A 19396-nucleotide genomic window follows, 5' to 3' on the forward strand; every position below is an offset into this window, starting at 1 on the left:
TATCCAATCAAATGCAGAGAGCGGAGTGTAATTATGTATTGATTAGAGCTAACTATTGATTTAATCATCTAAAGCCTTAAAGTCATAATTCAAGGCTTAAAGGGTCAGTTTAACAGCAATTCATGCTGTATGTGTTTTCTCAATAATTTAGAATTCTAAGTTATCTTACCGTGTTAGTGAAATTTACATCTAAGAAATACACATGCATCTTGTGTTATATATTCAAAGGACATTGTCTTTTTAAGGAAACACATTTGTGTTGTAGTTTATCAGTTATGGATGTTTATTAACTAGGTCACTGGCATTGAGGGTACTCAGACAACCGTCATTAATATAAGTAGATTAAAAAATGCTAAGATTTTATTTCTGTGGACCCAAAAAAATGAAGAAAAAAAAACAACTTCACTCTCACAAAACCTCATCTGGTGATTTTAGCTGTGAAAAGGATGACGAGAAGTCATTGCCTAAAGTAAACAAAATTTCAGTTATCTGTAAAAATCTGTATTTTATTCATAACCTCACCCTATTTGGATATTGATGTGTTGTATAAAAATAGAAAACATCATTGTGCTATTGAAATCTGTCGACTCACGTTGCCAAATGTTGTGGTGTGGAGGCTACCGCTGGGGCTCCACATGGCTTAAGGTTAGGCTGTTTGGCCATGATCAATAGGGTTAAGGTCATTAACATGTTGTGAATAACACGGGGCCCTGGGAAAGCAGAGCAGGGGACCAACGAACTGAGCTCTGATTGGCTAGAGCTTGTCTCTAGGAGAGGCCACCCCCCACTGACCTTAAGGGGTCATTTGAAGAGCCGATGACCTCCAACCTTGTGCCAGAAGGGTGATGGAAAGGTTTGGAGTTGCCTATAGTGTTAAAATATTAAAAGTGTGTGGGTGTTTGACCAAAAACAAACATCAGTATTTGCATAATGTTGGAAAAATCAATACCATCATGTCATGAGCTGGGGATAGTGCAATTCAAAATGTCTGTTTTAGAGATCTCTTTCCTTAAGTTGTTGTCATTACCTGGTGACATTTAAAAAGTACTAGCAATGACACCTACCATAGAAAATAAATCAAGCAAATGCCTATTATGACACTGTAGTATTTGTTAAACTACAATGACGACAAATAAGCCTCGTGAGGGTACTTCTCATAATCTAAGGCTTTTTTTTACTTACTGCAATAAAATACAAAATCATCAGCACATAAACACACAAGAACATTCTTTAAAAAAGTTTATTGGCTTTTAAAACCACTTTAAAAATCTCACCAGTGAGTACTTTCCATTGAAAAAAGAAACAACGCGTTTGCAATATTAACAAGCTACTGTACATTAAGCAGTACACCAGACAACACCACAGAGGAGGGTTTTTTTTTTTCTACTGGTAGAAATGGACAAGATAGTCTAACAGAGTTGGATCTGGGTCAGTCAAAGGTAAAGAATCAGAGTCACTGCTTGATGGAGCTCCTGTACTCATAAAGAGGTGCATTTCCTTCATTCAAATTCAAATATCAGTGCCTTATTGTTAAAGAAAGAAATTAAGAGGAAATGTTAAATTTCTTCACAAATGCATTTTGCAAAATAAGAATATGTAGAAATTGACAGAAAACAGTCATCAACATAACATATAGAACAACATTAACTTAGTAAACAGCACACAACAAAAGTAATGTAACTCATGAAACTAGCACCGCCAGTCTGGTTAACAGAACCTGCCCAATCACAGAAGACAGTGGTTACCAAGAATACAAAGTACAACAGAAGTCATCACACATGCGTGCGTACAATCATTTATCAACATAATGAGCATGTAGGTTTTAAAAGGTTATTTAACTTTTTTTTTCCCTCAATGCTTTATATTCTCATGTATGAGAATGAGTAAGAAATGTGTATCTCACTGAGATTAATGCACATTTTGCTACAAGACAATTAGTCATTTTCTGACAGTTAAATTTCCCTACTCATCTTGTCATAAAAAATATTTTTTTTATCTTTTTTTTCCTGTGGGCATCCATCATTACATTTGTCCATAAAGATGTGGCAAAGCCATGTGTCATAAAAATTTAGTGCAATAATGTGAACCTCCAAAGTTTGTTGAAACATGAGTAATCGTTTTTTCCAGTGTCTGCTGAAAGGCTTTGAGCACAACGTCTGTCACAGAGATGTTTGCAACCAGCTAACAGTATCACAACTTTTTTTTTTCTCAATATACCATGCTATTGATCCTGCTCAAAGCACACATCACTTCTGCAACCGCAGAGACCTATTATCTTTGAATAGAACAAAAGTAAAATAAAATCAGCAAGCGAGACCAGACAGCATTACTTTTACGACACATTGAGCCAGAAATGTAACACACAACATACAGTATCTTGCCGACTATAGATCTGTTAAGCTTTTTTTTTCTTTTAAAATGGCACATACTTAGCTAGAATAATGGCCATAATATAGTGTTTTGATACATCAAATCTCTATGTATCTATCCTATTTACAGATGGAGCTTAAACATGACTTATACAACATTGACAATAGCCAAAAACTCAAGCAAGCATCCTACTGTATCACATAGCCTACCTGGCTAGCAGTGATGGTTTCAACATGCTTTCAGGTCCATGGTTATCTATAAAACATAGGACAGTGACCATTTCACAAATTTACATACTGTACATAAGATTTATGCAACTTAATCCTTTTCCTCAAATGCAATAAAATTCTTTAATATCTCTGAGGCTGCCCGTTTCCCGTTGTTGTTAATGATTACTAGGAGTGTCTATGTGTAATAATCTCTTATGTTATTCAAACAGATCATCTTTGGTATGGAAATAAGGCTGGATTCTCCACAAATATAATTGAATTTCCTCTTGATCTCAAGATGACATCAAAACATACATGTCAGCCTCTAGCCTTCTACATAACTAAGCCTTCTCCATACCATTGATATTCTTATCCGAGCTGGGAGTATAGCATGCCCCCCCAAAAAAATCTCATGACTGAAAGTGTGCCTGCCATGGTTTTCATGAAATGACAGCATATCAAGTTCCTCTAAATCCATTACTGATAAGGGCACACACAGTGTAGTTGTTAGCCTATACAATACGCATCTATATTGTAACACTGCAAAACGAAAACAATAAGAAATAGTACTGAAAATATCAGAGAAACAGCTGCCTTGATATGATGAAGCTCTGGATGGTTCCGAAGATTCTCAACATTATACTATATACAGTCCCTCTACAGATGGCATAAGGCCTTGGACTTTGGGAATAAGGCAGCCAGTTGTTGATTCCTTTCAATGTATAGTCCACAAAGTGGCCTGAATTCCCATCTTCTCCCCACTGATTCGTCTTCTCCCTTTATAAGATATTAAACAGTACAAGAAGTATAGGCTTTAAGAAAATTTCACTCTTGGACAATGCTCAGATGTTAATCAGTTTTCCACTGATTTGGTATATGATAAAGTATAAAGATAATGTCATAAATTCAGCACCTGGCAGCAGAAGATGCTACCCTTTTTAATATTCAGATATGGCAGGCAAATGTACTACAACTATTATGTGCATATACTACAATCCCAATATTTTCTCCATTTGGTTGAACTTGAACTGCACACACTGAAAATTGTATACAACAGCATACGTTTTTGGTCTTTTGTGCCAAATTTCCTACCCATCTCGCTTTCATTAAGTGTCTGTTAAATACAAATATTGCATTATTGATTGGTTATAACATGGAAGATTACGTTCCCCTAATGTTCATACCATACAAACCTGCTCTTTTGCAAGTACACGCTGCCACTGAGTACTCACACTTTTTTACTCGAAATGCTTACATGTCTAATTTTAGATGAGGGAGAAAAGTGGTTAAGAGTACTGAAACTCTTGGTGACAAATGAAAAAGGAGAGAAGTAACCAAAGATCAGTAGGAGAGATTTTCTGGTAAGCCTGGCACTTTTAACAGAACGAATGGCAAAGTCCAGACAAATCCCAACAAATTATTGTTTAAGAAACAGATGTACTACATACGCACCAAACAAACAACAGAGAACAGAACAGAATAAAAGATAACATTAGCCCAGCATCTCTACTGTAGTAGGTTGGTCTTTGCTTTCTAGCCAGTCAAAACCAGAGTTCACAGTATCACTGCATATCTGCTGAAAAAGCGGGTCATTCTTCAGTTCTTCCAGTGTCGAGTCTTCATATTGTTCCTGCTGTTGATTAGGGTCAAACAGCAGGTTGGTGTCCAATGTGTTAAGGTCAGTGATGCTACTGGACAGATCTGAGGTCAGTCTGATGTCGTTTGAGAAGTCAGACGCCACGGCGTTGAGCTCTGAAGCTACCTGACCCACCAACTGGGAGCTGGGGTTGAGGCCATCATCCCCCAACAAGTCCTTGACAGTGTTATTGAAATCCAGCTGTTGTTGCTCGTCCTCCACCTCCTGCTGCTGTGTGCTCTGGAGGAGGAGCTGTGGTTGTGTCTGCACAGGATTCTCCTGGAGTTGCTGCTGTTGCTGGTCTTGCTCACCAGGACCCGCTTGTGCTTGGCTGTCCCCAGTAGAGAAACTCACCTGATCTCCACTGCCAGTGGTGAGGTAGCCATGCTGCTGGAGCTCGAATGCAGCAGGGCTAGAGCCAACTGGCAGCTGAGTCTGGTGAGCAGTTCCTCCAGCAAAACCAGGAGTGGTCTCCAGGATCTGGGTGAGGTTCATACGGGCCGTGTAATTTGAGGGGAGGTTGTTTATGCCTAGGCCACGAACAGAATCATCCCCGTCAGCTTCCATCTTGCTGAGAAGAACATTGGTGATTTTGGCGGTGTTACTCTGACCCTGCACAGGAAGCATCTCACTCTGCATCATGATATTCAGAGGAACAGATTGGCTACGCTGGACCATGCTGTGGACCGAGCTGACCGTCTGAGAGTTGGATAGGATGCTGAGCACCTCAGACGTGATGGGGGAGTTAAAGGGGGAAACCACAGCTCTGGTGGTGGTGGTGGTATTTGTCGTGGTGGTTGGAGGGCCAGTGTTGCCACTGAAGTTTCTCTGGCGCACTGCAGGGCTAACGCTGCGGCAACGAAAAGTACTCGACGCAGATGAGGTTGATGCCTTGTTGTCTAACGGTGCAGGCACAGCAAAACTCTCCTGTTTAGTGGGGGTAGTTACCTGCTGCTGCTGTTGTTGCTGTTGTGGCTGCTGCTGCACTGGGGAAATGGGAGTCAAACGGCCAAAGTGAGCAGCATCCTGTCTCGACTGAGCCTGAAATGACTGGCCGGGAATTGCAAAGGCATGTGGCTTACGAAATTGGTCATCTACCAGGTCTTGGTAGCTGGGCAGAATGCCGATGCTGTGGTTGGACAAAGGACTTGCAGAGTTGCTGTTGTAGCGGTTGTTGATCCACTCCAGTTTGGCCTTGTCGGGGTGTGTTGCCATTGGCCTCTGCATGGGCTTAACAGGGCTGCTGGATACAATGCTGGCATCATGATAAGCTGTGATGCTTGAGTTTATGGGAGTGAATGCAAAAGGGTTCCTGCACTCCACCGGGCTGGGGGGGACGCTGCTGCTGCAGTTGGACAGCGGTGTGCTGATGGGTGTGTGTCGACCCATGGGTCCATCCACAGGAGTGATGGGAGCCATGCGGGAGCAGGGGCTCTCTCTTGTCAAACTGTGCCCAAGCGTCATTTCAGAGGTGGGAGTGGGTGTTGGGGTTGGAGTTGGTGTTGGTGTGGGAGTTTGGACAGGAGTAGTACTGCTGTGAGCAGAGTGGTAGAAGGAGGTGCCGGCCTGGTGAGCATTGAGGATAGAACCTTGATTGCTGGCTGACTGGCCTTGCAAAGAAACGTCAACACAACTACTGAACAGACCCTTCAGCTTCATCTGCTCCTCCATTTGGACTAGCTCCTCCACGATGCTGTCCTGGGTCATGTCGTCGTCATTGAACGGAAAATAGTCCATGTTGGGTTGAGAACCTGCAAAGTCAACCATCTCCTGCGTGAGGGTGATCTGTCCTGAGGCCTCAGAGGGTTGGGCTATAATGGAAAGTTGGTCAGTAGGGGCCTGTTTGTGTTCTGCTGGTATCTGCTGAGCAAACGCCTGCTTCCGGAGCTCATCAAGCTGCCCCTCTTCCCATATTGTGCTCTTTAAGTCGCTCATCACAGAGGCTTCGTGTGCTCCTGAGTTGGCTGGTATGGCACGAGGGTCCCCGGTGATCTGCTGCAGCAATGCCTGATCAGACGTGCTGCTTCCAGCTGCTCCAGTGCTGGTATCAGTGCTAAGTGAATGGTCTTCGCGTTTCACCACCAAGGCCTGGGGTTTGACAACAGTCTGGGTGCCCTCAGTGTGCGTGATGGGCGAGTCTGAGAGTGCAAGGATCTGTGTGGGCCCAATAGAGGTGTGTTTCACATTCACTTTGCAGGGGGCACTCTCTGGTCTGGCAGGGGTTCCCGGTCTGGGGATCCTCTTCATTGCAGCACTGACTCCAAGTTTGGGATTGTCGATTACAGCCAGTGGCTGCTGGGAGATAAACACCCTCTTCACAGGAATCACATGGGAGTCCCCGCTTGAGCCTGTGCGCTTTCTGGGGCTCTTGGCATCTGAGCAGGGATCCTTTGATGTCGGGGTAACAGCGGAGGAGCCATTGGATGAAGTGTTGCCATTGGAGTTGTGATTATCAACAGTCAAGTACAAAGTACTGTCATGGCAGTTACTGTTATTGCTGTCCTGAGTCCCAGCTACAGCTACAGAGGTGGGTGGGGATGTGGGGTCATTTTTTAACCTTAAACCTTTGTCTAGGCCTGGAGAACATTTAACCAGGAAGCTTGGCTCACTGGCAGCCCTGAACTTAGCCACTCTCTCCTCTTTGGACCCAACAGCTGTTTTGTCTGTGCCAGGGGTTGGGTTATGTTCACTTCCAGCTTCAGACACAACTTTGGTGTCGGTGGAGTGGGTTAAGTGGGAGACTGGGGCACTGGGTCTGATTGCAGGTGATGGAGGGGCTGCCGAGTTTACAAGTTGTAGGTGTTGGGACTCGTCCAAAGCTGCTGTGGTGTTCACACCAGCCGAGGCAGGACGCACTGTTGCACTGCTGCTGCTGGGAGCCAGAGCAATGGCCGTCATCTTCACCACATTGACTGAGCTGACGTGGGGATTGGGCATCACAGTTTTTATAGGGCTGTTGGTGATGAGCAGGGTGGGTGGTGAGCGCAGGGTGATGGCACTGGTGGCAGAGGGCTTGGGCAGAATTTGGGCATACCGTGTACCATGTCTTGCCAGCCGGTCACCCACAGGGCTAGCAGAGATATTCTGTGGGGTTTTGGGGGACTGCTTAAGAGACTGAGTGACCACCTGGAAGTTCACAGGCAACACTTTGCCCTCTGCTGTCCCTACAGGGCTGGGCGAGGTCATCAACTGCCTGCTTCTCTGTACCTGCGAGAAGAAGAACAGCGAGAATATAAAATTACATTTAAGCACATTTATATTCAACATGTCTGAGTATAATTAGCAAGATATACTAAGCCACATACCGTGACTGGGCTGGGGACAGCTGCTACTACGATGCCTATGGTCGGCTGTGGAGAGAGCAGAGCAGGGCTGCCACAGGGGATGGTCGGGCCAGGGGTACTGGCCTCCGTTCTCTTGATCTGGGTCTCACTGGGCAGGGGTGAGTGCAGCTTCTGCTCCTGCTGCTTCTTCTGGATCTTGCGCTGCAGTTGCTGCTTTGCATCAACAGAAGGAGAGGGCAGGGTCTTCACCTGGGGCTGGAAAGAGTTTGCCTCAGCTGTGGGCACGAATGCAGAGGCTGGAGTTGGCGTCTTCATTCCTGTCCAGAGGAGAAGAATTCCACGAATTATGAAAAACGAAAAGCACTTCAAACCAGGGGAGGCCAGTGGTGGCAGTTTCAGGACTTCTGGACTTGCAATACCACACATAAGTGAGACAAGTATTACTAAGATTATCTTTAGTTTATTAGTAAACTTGCAAAAAGGTTTTGAATTGAAAACCCTGATCCATCTTGCTGACAAGTACATATATTGGAAAAAACAACCCCATTTATTACAATTTATTTCTATTTGTAAGCAAACCATTGACCTTGGTAAACAAGATAGATTTAATCTTTTATTTCCATAACTTTGTTCTTTAGTGGGACTAAGTATTTATCATTCTTTACTAATGGACATGAATTGTTAATGCCTTTTGAGAAAGCAAAGCAGAAAGTCCTTTTTGATTTCAGGCTGATTTTAATTTGTGTTTCATGGCCATTTTCATCATGTACTCAGTACAATAGATAAAAAAGTCTTCCAAGAATATCCCCTGAAATTTCAATCTATCATAACACTTTGGGCTGAAATGTCATCATGAGGGTTGTTACCATGAGACGAGGTTTACAGACAAGACAAGTTTACATTTTCAGCACCATGGACAGCTGGCAACTTTGTGCAATCACTCGCTGCTTTGGGAGATGCATGTAGAAAAGGGGATGGGAATTTCTATGCACGGCTCTATTCTGATCTATAGAGCTATGTTGCAATTTAAAAAGTCACTGATGCATCCATACATGATGTATCTATTCTCACTGTGTGACTACTTTACTACCTTTACAACTCAGCAAATTGACTTATCTTCCCGTGTAATCGACGATGTGAAGTAGTGATCATCATAAGGCTAATAATCACAAATGTTGACAACAAATTACATTTTTGAAAGTTATTAGCTTGTGCCTTTCCAACTTAACCTCTCCAAAGAACTCTTCAATATGTCAACTATGATGTTCAGCATGTACAAACCCAAACGAGATTAAAAGTACCACACTAGTAGATCTTTACCTGTGGGTGTTCCGGTCATAACAGTGAGTGCAGCCATGGATTTAGTACCAATGTAGTGGCTATTGAGCAGGAAGCGGGCCAGGTCCTCCACATTGTCAAACTGACGACTCAGGACCTTTTGGGCCCACTCACACACCAGTCCACAGGCTGCAGATCTCATTTCATCTTCAGCGCTCGGAGACTGACCTGATGGCTCCATCAGCTCACACTGCAGCCAGACAGAAGACAGCAGCAGGTGGATCAGCATCAGACTGTTTAAAAAGCTGGACTAGAAATGTAATGCATGTTGCTTTTGCAGATTATCTTACCCCATCACCAGATTTCTGCAGATCCAGGTTGGGTAAGGATGGCATGTGAACAAAAGCTTTCTTCCTTAACCCACTATAACAGTATGTGAGAAGGAGTTAAGGTGTCTGAACGCATAATGACCTTGGATACGTCTATTCATTACTCTTATTATCTCCTTTAGGCCCAAAGAAAAAGTCGCCTTCTTTAAATTATCTGCCAGAAACTGTAAATCTAAAAAACCTCAGAGCCAAACAACAGCTTTCAGCTCCTTACCAAGGACTCCCACTACCGCCTTTGTAGTTTGCTGGCAACAGTCCTCAGGTGATTAGTGGTTTATAGTTTAGCTTTTTTAAGAGGAACTAACCAACCTAGAATGTGCAGTTGACTAGTGCCCCAGTCAACTGTTTTGTCATTTCATGTCACCCAAGTCTCAGCCAAAATGTTGCAAGTAAACACAGCGCAAAGACTACAACCCACATCCAGCTAGCTTGTACATCCTACACCTGTGTGAGAGTAAATACATCTCCATACCACCAGGTAGCAGTATCCTGTATTCATTCAGCAAGGAAAATCTCACTAACGTCGCCACTCATAGTCGAGAATATGTCATAAAATGTTGCAAATCGCACAAGTGAGGAGGCGGAGGTGAAATATACGGAGAAACTGTACTTAACAGGTGAAATCACAGATGCTACAGTGACAGGCTCAAGTGGTTTTCCTTTCTTTTTCCGTTTCTTTTCTTTCTCTCAACAACGGGCTCTGCCACAAATTTAACACACTCATCGGTCATAAAGCTGCTAACAAGGGATGAGCAGTGCCAACGGTGCAGGACATACCGCAACAATAGGGCCACAGAGGCTCACTGACAGCTACCGACGGTAATGCCCTAAAAGGGGAAGTGTGTAGGATTTATTGGGATCTGGCAGTTGACTTTGTTCTCAGGTTCATCAGAATTAAAGGATATTTGGATTTGCCCCTCATGCCCAGTCGACGTGCTTTCATGTTAGGAAAGACATTCTTCATGATCTTTCCAAAGTCTGCTGCACTCAGTGGATTGTAGCCGAGATTGTCACAATAGCTCCTGCAGGAGAGGAGAATCCGACATTAGATTATAAACTTACGCATGATGTATATCAGTCCCATCTCCTCCACTGACCCCATAACACTTACTTGTATTCATCATACACCTCTTGCTTTGGGAGGGAAGTCTCTGGGTGCTCTTCTAGGTGATTCCGTATCCAGTTGAATGCATACATCTGTTGAGTACGGCTTGACGACATGGAACTCTGATCACTGAAATTGGCACACGAGAAACATAAATCTGGTGAGGCAGTGTCCTTGACTTGTATGCATCATTTCTTGTTAATACAGAAACTTTTTAATACCATAATCCAGGAGTGGAGGACCCCCTCTCATTCTCAGTCCAAATGGGCAGAATTGGGGGGTTGGGGTGATGAATAGATATGGGGAAACAAATGAAACACAGACAGCTAGGTATAGCAGAAGTCTACATAGATCAGTGGTTTGCTTCATAATGATAATCAATCATACAGCTGAAAAATGAATGAAAACTTTGCATGAAGAAAGAACTCAGCCCCCCCAACAAATGTCAAAAAAGCAAAAATAAATCTTGAAATTCATCTTAATTAAGGAGCTACCAGCCTAAACTGTGTAGTAGCCTGTGGATAGTGAATTTTTGACAAGCAATGAGACAACAGTGCCAATAATGTAATGAGAGCCATAACAAAGCAGCCGTGTGTGTGTGAGACAAAGAGCAAAGTGGAAAACTTGAGTACAGTGTGTGCTTGTGACACACCTTTTGTCATTGCCACTGCTGGGACCAGAAGGCAACTTCAGGTAGAGGTAGAGCTTTTCGATGTCTGTAAACTTCTCAACATCTTGCTGTAAATATAAAAAATATCACACAAACGCACAGAAAACATCAGTGATACAAACACGGGGGGTGCATGTTTATCAGCAGAACATCTGTATTTGCTGATATTCATTGTGTTGACTGATATCAGCCTATTTGGGAATAAGACGGATTCTTGAAACAGTTACTTTTAAAGCCTAGTATTGCCACTGATTTCCCAGATCGATTGCCTTCCAATTCACCAGCTCCTGACTTGATTTGATTCGATTCAACAGAGTCAGGGGATTTTCAGATACAATACTAATTTTGCTTGGCTATGAAAGGAATTCTGAGAGAACTGATGCTGTACAAAGACCTAGGGGCCCAATTGATGAATCCTAATCTGATTGTAGCCTAATACTCGTTTATAATCGCCGAATAATCGTTATCGGGCCAAAAGTTGGCCGATGTTAACACTTAAATTTTGCCTAGGGAGTATGACTTGGTTTTACATAGCAATTATGTCCTTGCTCCTTGAGCAGCAGCTCTATTCCTATTCAGAAAATTCTCTCACCACGCTGTGGAGAAATTAATGGGATATAGTTATGACAGATGTAGGCCTATTTAAAAAGAGGAATATAATCATTTAATCCAAAATAATTGATTGTTTTAAACCAAGCCTTAGTTACTCTGATAAAAAAACAAAAAAAGGGATATTTTTTATGTGAAAGACTGTTTTATCAAAGGTTGTTTCATACATTTGTTTGTTCTCTTTCAAAAAGATACTGTAATGAAGGACTGAGTAAAATTTAAACAGCACACTTGTTTTCATATAATGAAAATGTCTCTTTTTTTCTATGGTAGAAAAGGAAATAACAACAATAACAAAATAAACAACAAAAACATTGGTATTAGCATTGGCCAAATTGTTATTTTATGCTTTATGTTATCAGTCCAGAATATCACAACTGGTATATTCGTAATATAAACAGAAACAGAATATATACATACAATACGCTTCCTGGGAGTAATATAAGTAAAAGAGAAGTTGTCATTGATCAAAAGACTAAAAATCCTATTTCACGCCTGATTGGCACAAAATAGGATTAATAGACTGTATATACACAGAAAATTTTGGCTATCCGGATAGGAATTTTGCACTTTTTTAAAAAAAAATCTACACAGGAATGACACACAACCTCTTCACTATTTATTCCACCCCATCTGCTTTTCATTTGGTGTCTAAGAATGGATTCATCTTACCTCTTCCTTTTCTATTTGCCTCTTTGTTGCTAAGGAAACCAATACTTGAATGAATGAGGTGAGAGCTGTCAGCCAATCAGCAGCGACTGAAACTGCTGTTTACTACACACCCCACTGCTACAAGCACGGATTACCTGATCCCTTCTCTGCTCAATTTGATTATTAACTACAAAATGTCAGATACGAGAAATATTTTCTCCAGCCATCCATTGGCTACCCAATGCTAGCACCACCTGTATACTAAGGGTTAAGATCAGCAGCTAAAAAAACCCCATAACATTGTACCTTTATGTGGTTTGAATTTTTCCTAAACTGATTGACACATTTATTAATTTGGAATTTTAATATGTATCCCAGTCAAGAAAAAACCCTGCATGTGTTTTCCTTGAGAACGGAGTCAAATCATCATGTTTTTTACATTTTATGTTTGGGCAACATACGATCAGTGTTGGAAGTGATGCGTTAAAAAAGTTAAGCGTTACAGTTATCTATTCCTTTTAGAGGTCATGCAGTGACATAACACGTAAATAATAATATTTCAGTAAGACATGACTACAGTTATGCCATGGAACGCGTTACAATCCACGTTACTGACTGTAGTGAAGCGTTGATTGCTGTTTTTTTAAGAACCCGTCACAGCGCATCACCATATTAATACAGGCTAATGCGTTTTTTAATATAGCCCAGCTTATAAATCTCTGTGTCACTGAAATAAGCCTTATTTCGTAGACCTAATGATGGAGTCTTATCCTCAGAGTACACTTAAATTTACATTCTTGAATCGCATATGCCCATGTAAAGTAATATCACTCTACGCAGACAGTAGCATTGAAACGTAATATATTGTATGGCGTTTATTTGGTCAATTTTGTGGCAGTATGAAAACATTATGCAAATTATGTTGATACTTTTTATTATTATCAAATTCCCTGTGTATCAAATTACAGTGTTCTGATGTCATGTTGTACAATAAAGTATCTGGCATTGATTACGTACCTATCTGTTTTTGATAACCACATTTGGTGGATCATATTAATATATTATATTAATATCGTAATTGTTTGACTCTTTAACATTGTTGTTGACATTGGCTCCGAAAACCCGGTATACCTGGGCTCCAGTATTAGTGTTACCATTATTTTTATTATGTACAATTGTTCTTTTCCTGCAATAACATGACTGATGTGACTTGTTATAAAAAAGGATGAAGCCTGCTTGCAGAAATCGGTCAGACACCAGGCAGACTTGCTAAAATTAAAACACAGACCGTTAACCGTCTCTGTTTTTTTATTAGGACCAGAAGACAGAAAAAGCTTAATGATGTGGCTTTGATGTCACTAACGTAGCTTTGTTGCTGAGTAGAAGGTGTGGGACACTTCAGATGAATCCACGACAAAATGTGCATAAATAGAAAGCTTGTAGGGTAGACACACACGTGACAGAGATAAATGTAGCTCATCTTCTGTACGTGACAAGAAAGCTGCTCTTTTGAATATTGTGAAATTGTGTACTTACAGGACATATGTGCTACTGTAAAACAATATCATCTTTTACCGCGATTCAAATCTTGAATAGGCACTACGCTCTCAGTTCGGTCCAGTAAAGCTCGTCAGGCTGTCAGCACGAAACATACATTTATATATTGTTTCTTTGTAAATGCTAAGCGGCAAACCTGTTCTTATTATCCACCAACAAACACTTTGTGTGACCTTTCAATAATAAGAGGGTTGGGAGAGTGTTAGATAACAAATAACCAAGACTACCAGTAGATCAGTGTGTTGTGGATACTCACCAATATGCTGTCCACTTTTGATTGTACAGATTTGCTGCAATGAGAAAGAGAGAGCAAAAGTCAGAAATGTCAAAAAATGCACTGCACAACTGTAACCATGCAGTAAAATGTTACTTTAATCAAGATGTGACATTTCGGTATTATCAAGTCAGATCATCCTAAACAGCAGCTTTGGGAAATACTCAGACTTCGGAAAAACTGTCATTTACACGAGAATTCAGAGCCTTTCTTTGGAGGCAATTTTGGCAGAAAGTTTACAGTCTAGTTGAGGAGTGTGTTGTGGACTGCCATTGTCTGGTCCCTCTGTAGATGTTTTCCAAACATCAGCTGGCCATTAAAATATTCAGGTTTCCCATGGATTGTAAAACATCACCATTTCAACAGTCCTGTGAGCATTTGGCTGCATTCATGTTTCCAGTCCCTGCCATGGAGAGGCCCCTACACTCTGTGATGCCCTACGGTATTGCAGAAATGGTGTCAGCCAGGTGATAAGCAGTACCCAGTACTCATGGTACTCATACTTCATGGTTTGATTTTTGGTCTGATTATCCAATCGACATAAAGTCATTCCTCTAATCAAGTTCTAGATACTCATACGCTAACTACTCCCTTTGCAATGCACTGTCAGAAGGTTACCATAAAATAAGTAGTAAATCTTGATTTTTGACACGTGGGAAATATTTTGCATCACCGCTGACAGATGTGAAGTCTCCCCGATTGTAAATTTTACATCCGTAAAATGCAGTGAATTGCACGGAGGGATCTGCTGTTCCACAGGCCTTTGTTAACTTGTCATGGTATGAAAAGCAAAAGCACAGGTGTGACTGATAGAATCAATGATGACCCTGAAACTGAAGCAGATAAATGGAATCCAGCAGATATTACTTATTACTTCCACATGGGGCTTGGTGCTGTAATATGTCAAAATGTTTTCTGTAAAAACCTCAACTTGTGGGACTCAAATTCAGAATCTGGTCACACAAATAATAGGGTGGACAATAGACATAAACTCTATGTACTCAGTTGATGAGGGTTAATTGTGATTTCAGATACAGACCTTGAGATATCTTGAGGACAATCAAAGCAGGCGCACAAAGGGAGATTTGAGCAAAAACCTTGTATGTTCAGAGTATCATTGTGGGTTATTGTGTGTAGATGGAAAAAGTGCATTTAAGTGCATTTTTCCAAAGCGATTTTACAGCGTGTCAGAAGATCTGAGCAGCTACAAACACTAAATGTTATTTACTACAATTGCACTTGATATATTTCATGATAGCGACATCAACCTCGAAGTATTGAGACTTTTTCTTTAATTAAGTTACAGCCGATATTTTACCCTACAAGAGACTCACATTGTTCACATTTCTTTTTTTTTTTTTTTACTTACATCAGAGATTACAGATCCAAACAGGAGATTTGTTCTAATTTTTGGGTTAATTCATCTACAATCACTTTGTTGAATTTATTTGGCCCAAATTCTGATGACCATGCGTTTTTTTGTAAAACTTTTGAATTTCAGTAAAGGATCCTCCGTTATCTTCAGCAGCGTTGGCGAGAGACAGATCGATCTTCCTATATCTCCTCCAACACATAATTCTGCCCCACATTCGATAATCTGATCAAATGGAAACACTATTTAAAAGCCTCTCATTATTACTGAAATAACTATTAAAATCATAATGATGAGTCTGTACAAAACCAACATGTGTTGTTTTTTGTTTTATATGAGAGTCCGACCGATATTCAGTTTTTGGGGCCGATGCCAATACTGATCTCATGGAGTAAAAAAAAATTCTGATATCGATGCATCAGCCAATATACACTTTTTTTTTTTGCAGAAAACACAAAAATAAGTAATGTAGGCGGGATGTTTTACAGTTAGACAATAACCTTAAAAGGTCTAAAATGACATCAGTGAACTGAAACAGTAAACATCACGTGAAATTTGAAATGTACTGATGATTATAAATCATCCCACGCCTCATTTTCTGCACTGTATTCCTATAACCAAAGCGTTTTCATATGATATCGATAACATCTACACCGATATTGATATTTATGTGATCGGCTGACATGTCAATCAGACTCTTTTTTATTTATTTATTTATTTTTAAACATCTGGAGAACAAATTTTGTAGTTCAGGACACATCTCTGTAAATTAAAATCCTGTTTTGTCTCACATTTTACTTTGCTAAAAAACATATTGGTGGCGTCCCTCATTTGGTTATATTGCCATTTTGAGAATATTTCCATTAATTGTGCAGCCCTGATTGAATATACTTGAAGGTGATGGTGGGGGGGGGGGGCCAAGCTGACACAACTGAGTATGAGCAATTTCCAAAAGCCTCTGCAGAAAATAAACATGCAAAACGCCACATCAACCAGCGTGACCACAGGATATTATCATTAGGAGCATTAAATCAGTGCGTCTCTGTGGAGCTGTCTGCTCTGACACCTGTCATCCTGAGCATCAGAGGCACCACCGGTGGATCTGGTGTCATCTATCACATGGCCTCCTATGGCTCGATGCTAATCATTATAGCTGCTTTGGCTGAAACTAACCCGACGTTAGCGTGTTATTAATGCATAAACAGGTAGCAGACAGCGTGGCCGCCGTGTTTCGCTGAAGATATCTCGGGTTAGCACGGCAGCACTCGTGTTATTTCCAGCCGCTTTGTGCAGCACACATCCTCCTCCTGCCACTCCAGAAGCTAGATACGCTAATTACGAGGCTACGGCTAGCGAAAAGGACAGTGTGGCTGCTCGGGCATCGTTCGCATCCTTACCAAATTGAATTCTTTATTTTGAACTGTAACGCGTTAGCCTCGGGCCCCTGGAGTCCTGGCACCAACGCTGGAAGAGAGCCTAATCCCGAGGCAGGCTTCTGACCAGGTTGTTGTTGATCATCAGCCATCGCGATGGAGGGGTGGTGGGGGAGCTTTAACAAGTAGGCCTCATCCCCGGCTGTGCACTGCACCGGACCCACCGCTGCTGGAGCGGCTCAGTCAGCTAGGACAGCCCGCTGAATCCACCACAGGGCATGGCTACAAACACTGTGATCTGACCCTCGCGAAACGCAAAACAAAACCCCAAAAACACCCGGGAGTACAAAAGGCATTTCGCAGAGATCTCTCCGCTGCCGCAAATAGCACGCCTGCAGCAGCCAGCAGCAGCTACAGACGAGCTGCCTGCGTCAAGTTCCGCACAGGAAGCGGAGAGCAGCCCGGAAGTGCGCGGAGAGTAGGCCTTCATGATAAAAGCACGTCACGAGTAGTCTAATAAGTAATTTGACACTGTACGCAATGTAAAATTGTAAAGTAATCTATTACTTTAAAATGAATGTAACTAGTAATATGTAACATGCCTAACACTTCCTGTAATTAATGTGATTACTAAAACACCACCCACCTCAGTACCGCCAGCACTAATTATAAAATGTCCATGCTCCATTGTTTTCTATGGTACATCTAACACAACCATTATCTTGGGTTACTGGTGAGCTGGAAAGTAACTTAATTAACCAGCTGACAATGCATTTACTATAAACAAGTGAACTACTATAATATGAAATGTGCAAAAGTGCAGAGCAGTCATTAAAGTAATAAACGTTGAGTATGTAAAATGTAAGTAAAATGCAAATATACCACAATGTGAAATAAATTAAATAAGAACTTAAATAATGACATAAATGATTAAACCAGTGGTACTGACCTATCGGTCTGTGAGAATAATAACAAAATATGTTGTTTTCTTTTGTATGATTACCACTGATATAACATATAACACACACTATAAATATATATAGAAAAAAACCTGGCCAATAGCAACCGCTTACATCACTTATCCATTAAATTGTGGCCCTAATCACTTTCATTGGAAGCACACTATTCAGCAATCTTTTAACGGCAAAGTGGAACGATTACAACAAGCAAAAACTTTTGAGTTTACATAAAGGCCCTGGTTTACTGTTTTAAGAAAAAAAATAACATGGCCTTTGAGAAATCAACACAGAGGTGTGCAGGGTAAGGGTTTGAATGAGGTCCAGATAAAACTCCTGGGGGCCTCAACTGACCTCCTTCTCTCCCAATCTGGACACATTTTTGCATTCTAGAATACCACATTTCAATTTATACAAGCCTTGTGTGAGAGAGAGTGTGAGAATGTCAATGGTAAAACAAACAAACAAACAAATAAACAAAAGTACTTCAATTTACTGACCTGCAGAAGTAAGAAAGAAACTAGTTGGAACTTTCCTTGGAATGTAATTAAGAAATTAGCAGGTATATTTATTAACTGTATGCTGGAAAATATCAGAAGGCTATAATTAAATACGCTAATCAAAATTAGTTAAGGATACTGGGATATGGGTGCATATACGCGTGTGCATGGATATGCAATACAAGTCAAATGAACTACACTGCATTATTTTTGGTGGCCAAGAATATTCAGAAAAAACCCCAAATAAAAACTCAAATACACCAAAGAATAAATAGTCAAGTGAGACAGTAAATTAAAGAGATATCCCTCACCAATTCTGAGTAATATTGGAGTCATTTTAAATACAATTTTGAGGTCATTATTTTAGTACTAAAGGGATACGGAAGGGATGTGTAAGGGATAAGAAATCTACCATGTGTTGCTGGGTAATTACCACCTACTGTCCAGAAATGTATAAATGTTTGACCTCTCCTCCTACATTATTCCCCCACTCCTATAAACTGACGACGGCTTTTTTTAAGTAAACACACCCTCGCTCCGTCAGTTCCCATAATTGAATGTCATTTTACACAGACTTTTAATCTGCAGACCCTGACAGGGGATTTAGTTGTTGTGTCCTGCAGCTTGACGCTGGTCTGTGCGCTGCAGTTCCGCTGTCAGCCTGCGGGGGCGCTGTTGCAGGAAGCTGTCTGATCAGATAGTGACAATGACGGGTAAACAGCCAGGCTGATCCCACCTCACCATGTAAACCTGACATCTACCAGCGCCTGTGTGGTATCAATATGTACCTGCGTGTTTCTATCGATTGACTATGTGATCAGACCGAGCTGAGAATCTACACAGCGCGCGCGCACGCACACACACACACACACACACACACACGCACGCACACACACACACACACACACACACACACACACACAGATTGCTCCAAGATGTTTCTTTGCTCATCACACAGCTTACTATTTTTTCCTTCGGCTGAAAACTGAGACACAGCTGGCGGAAAAAATAACCTGAGAGGATGAGCTGGATGCAGACTGTCTGCCGTAGTATATATAAATACAACGTTCAGTTATGTCACATAAGCTAACCTGCAATAAATGACAGGAATCACACAAACATCCAGTTGATTTGAATTATATTTTATTTCTGTTTGGGGTTTT

The 19396-nt window shown here is 41.3% G+C and overlaps 1 protein-coding gene across 3 annotated transcripts; it reads right to left on the reverse strand.

The window, feature by feature from the left end:
• Positions 1-1222: 1222 nt before the first annotated feature.
• On the reverse strand, positions 1223-17213 carry rfx7b (regulatory factor X7b). 3 transcript variants are annotated; one of them, XM_030425422.1, is made up of 10 exons: positions 16802-17213; positions 14015-14048; positions 10924-11009; positions 10493-10531; positions 10278-10400; positions 10072-10188; positions 9128-9212; positions 8820-9027; positions 7521-7816; positions 1223-7422 (listed from the first exon to the last, which is right to left on the reverse strand). In XM_030425422.1, the coding sequence occupies exons 1-10, from the start codon at positions 16927-16929 to the stop codon at positions 4072-4074; spliced, it is 4467 nt and encodes a 1488-aa protein (XP_030281282.1). In that variant the 5' UTR covers positions 16930-17213; the 3' UTR covers positions 1223-4071. The 3 variants fall into 3 exon arrangements, with proteins under 3 accessions (XP_030281282.1, XP_030281281.1, XP_030281284.1); XM_030425421.1 differs by having other exon boundaries at positions 10493-10579; XM_030425424.1 differs by lacking the exon at positions 10493-10531.
• Between the last annotated feature and the right edge of the window lie 2183 nt (positions 17214-19396).

The sequence above is a fragment of the Sparus aurata genome, chromosome 8 (genome assembly GCF_900880675.1).
Source record: "Sparus aurata chromosome 8, fSpaAur1.1, whole genome shotgun sequence".
Taxonomy (NCBI): domain Eukaryota; kingdom Metazoa; phylum Chordata; class Actinopteri; order Spariformes; family Sparidae; genus Sparus; species Sparus aurata.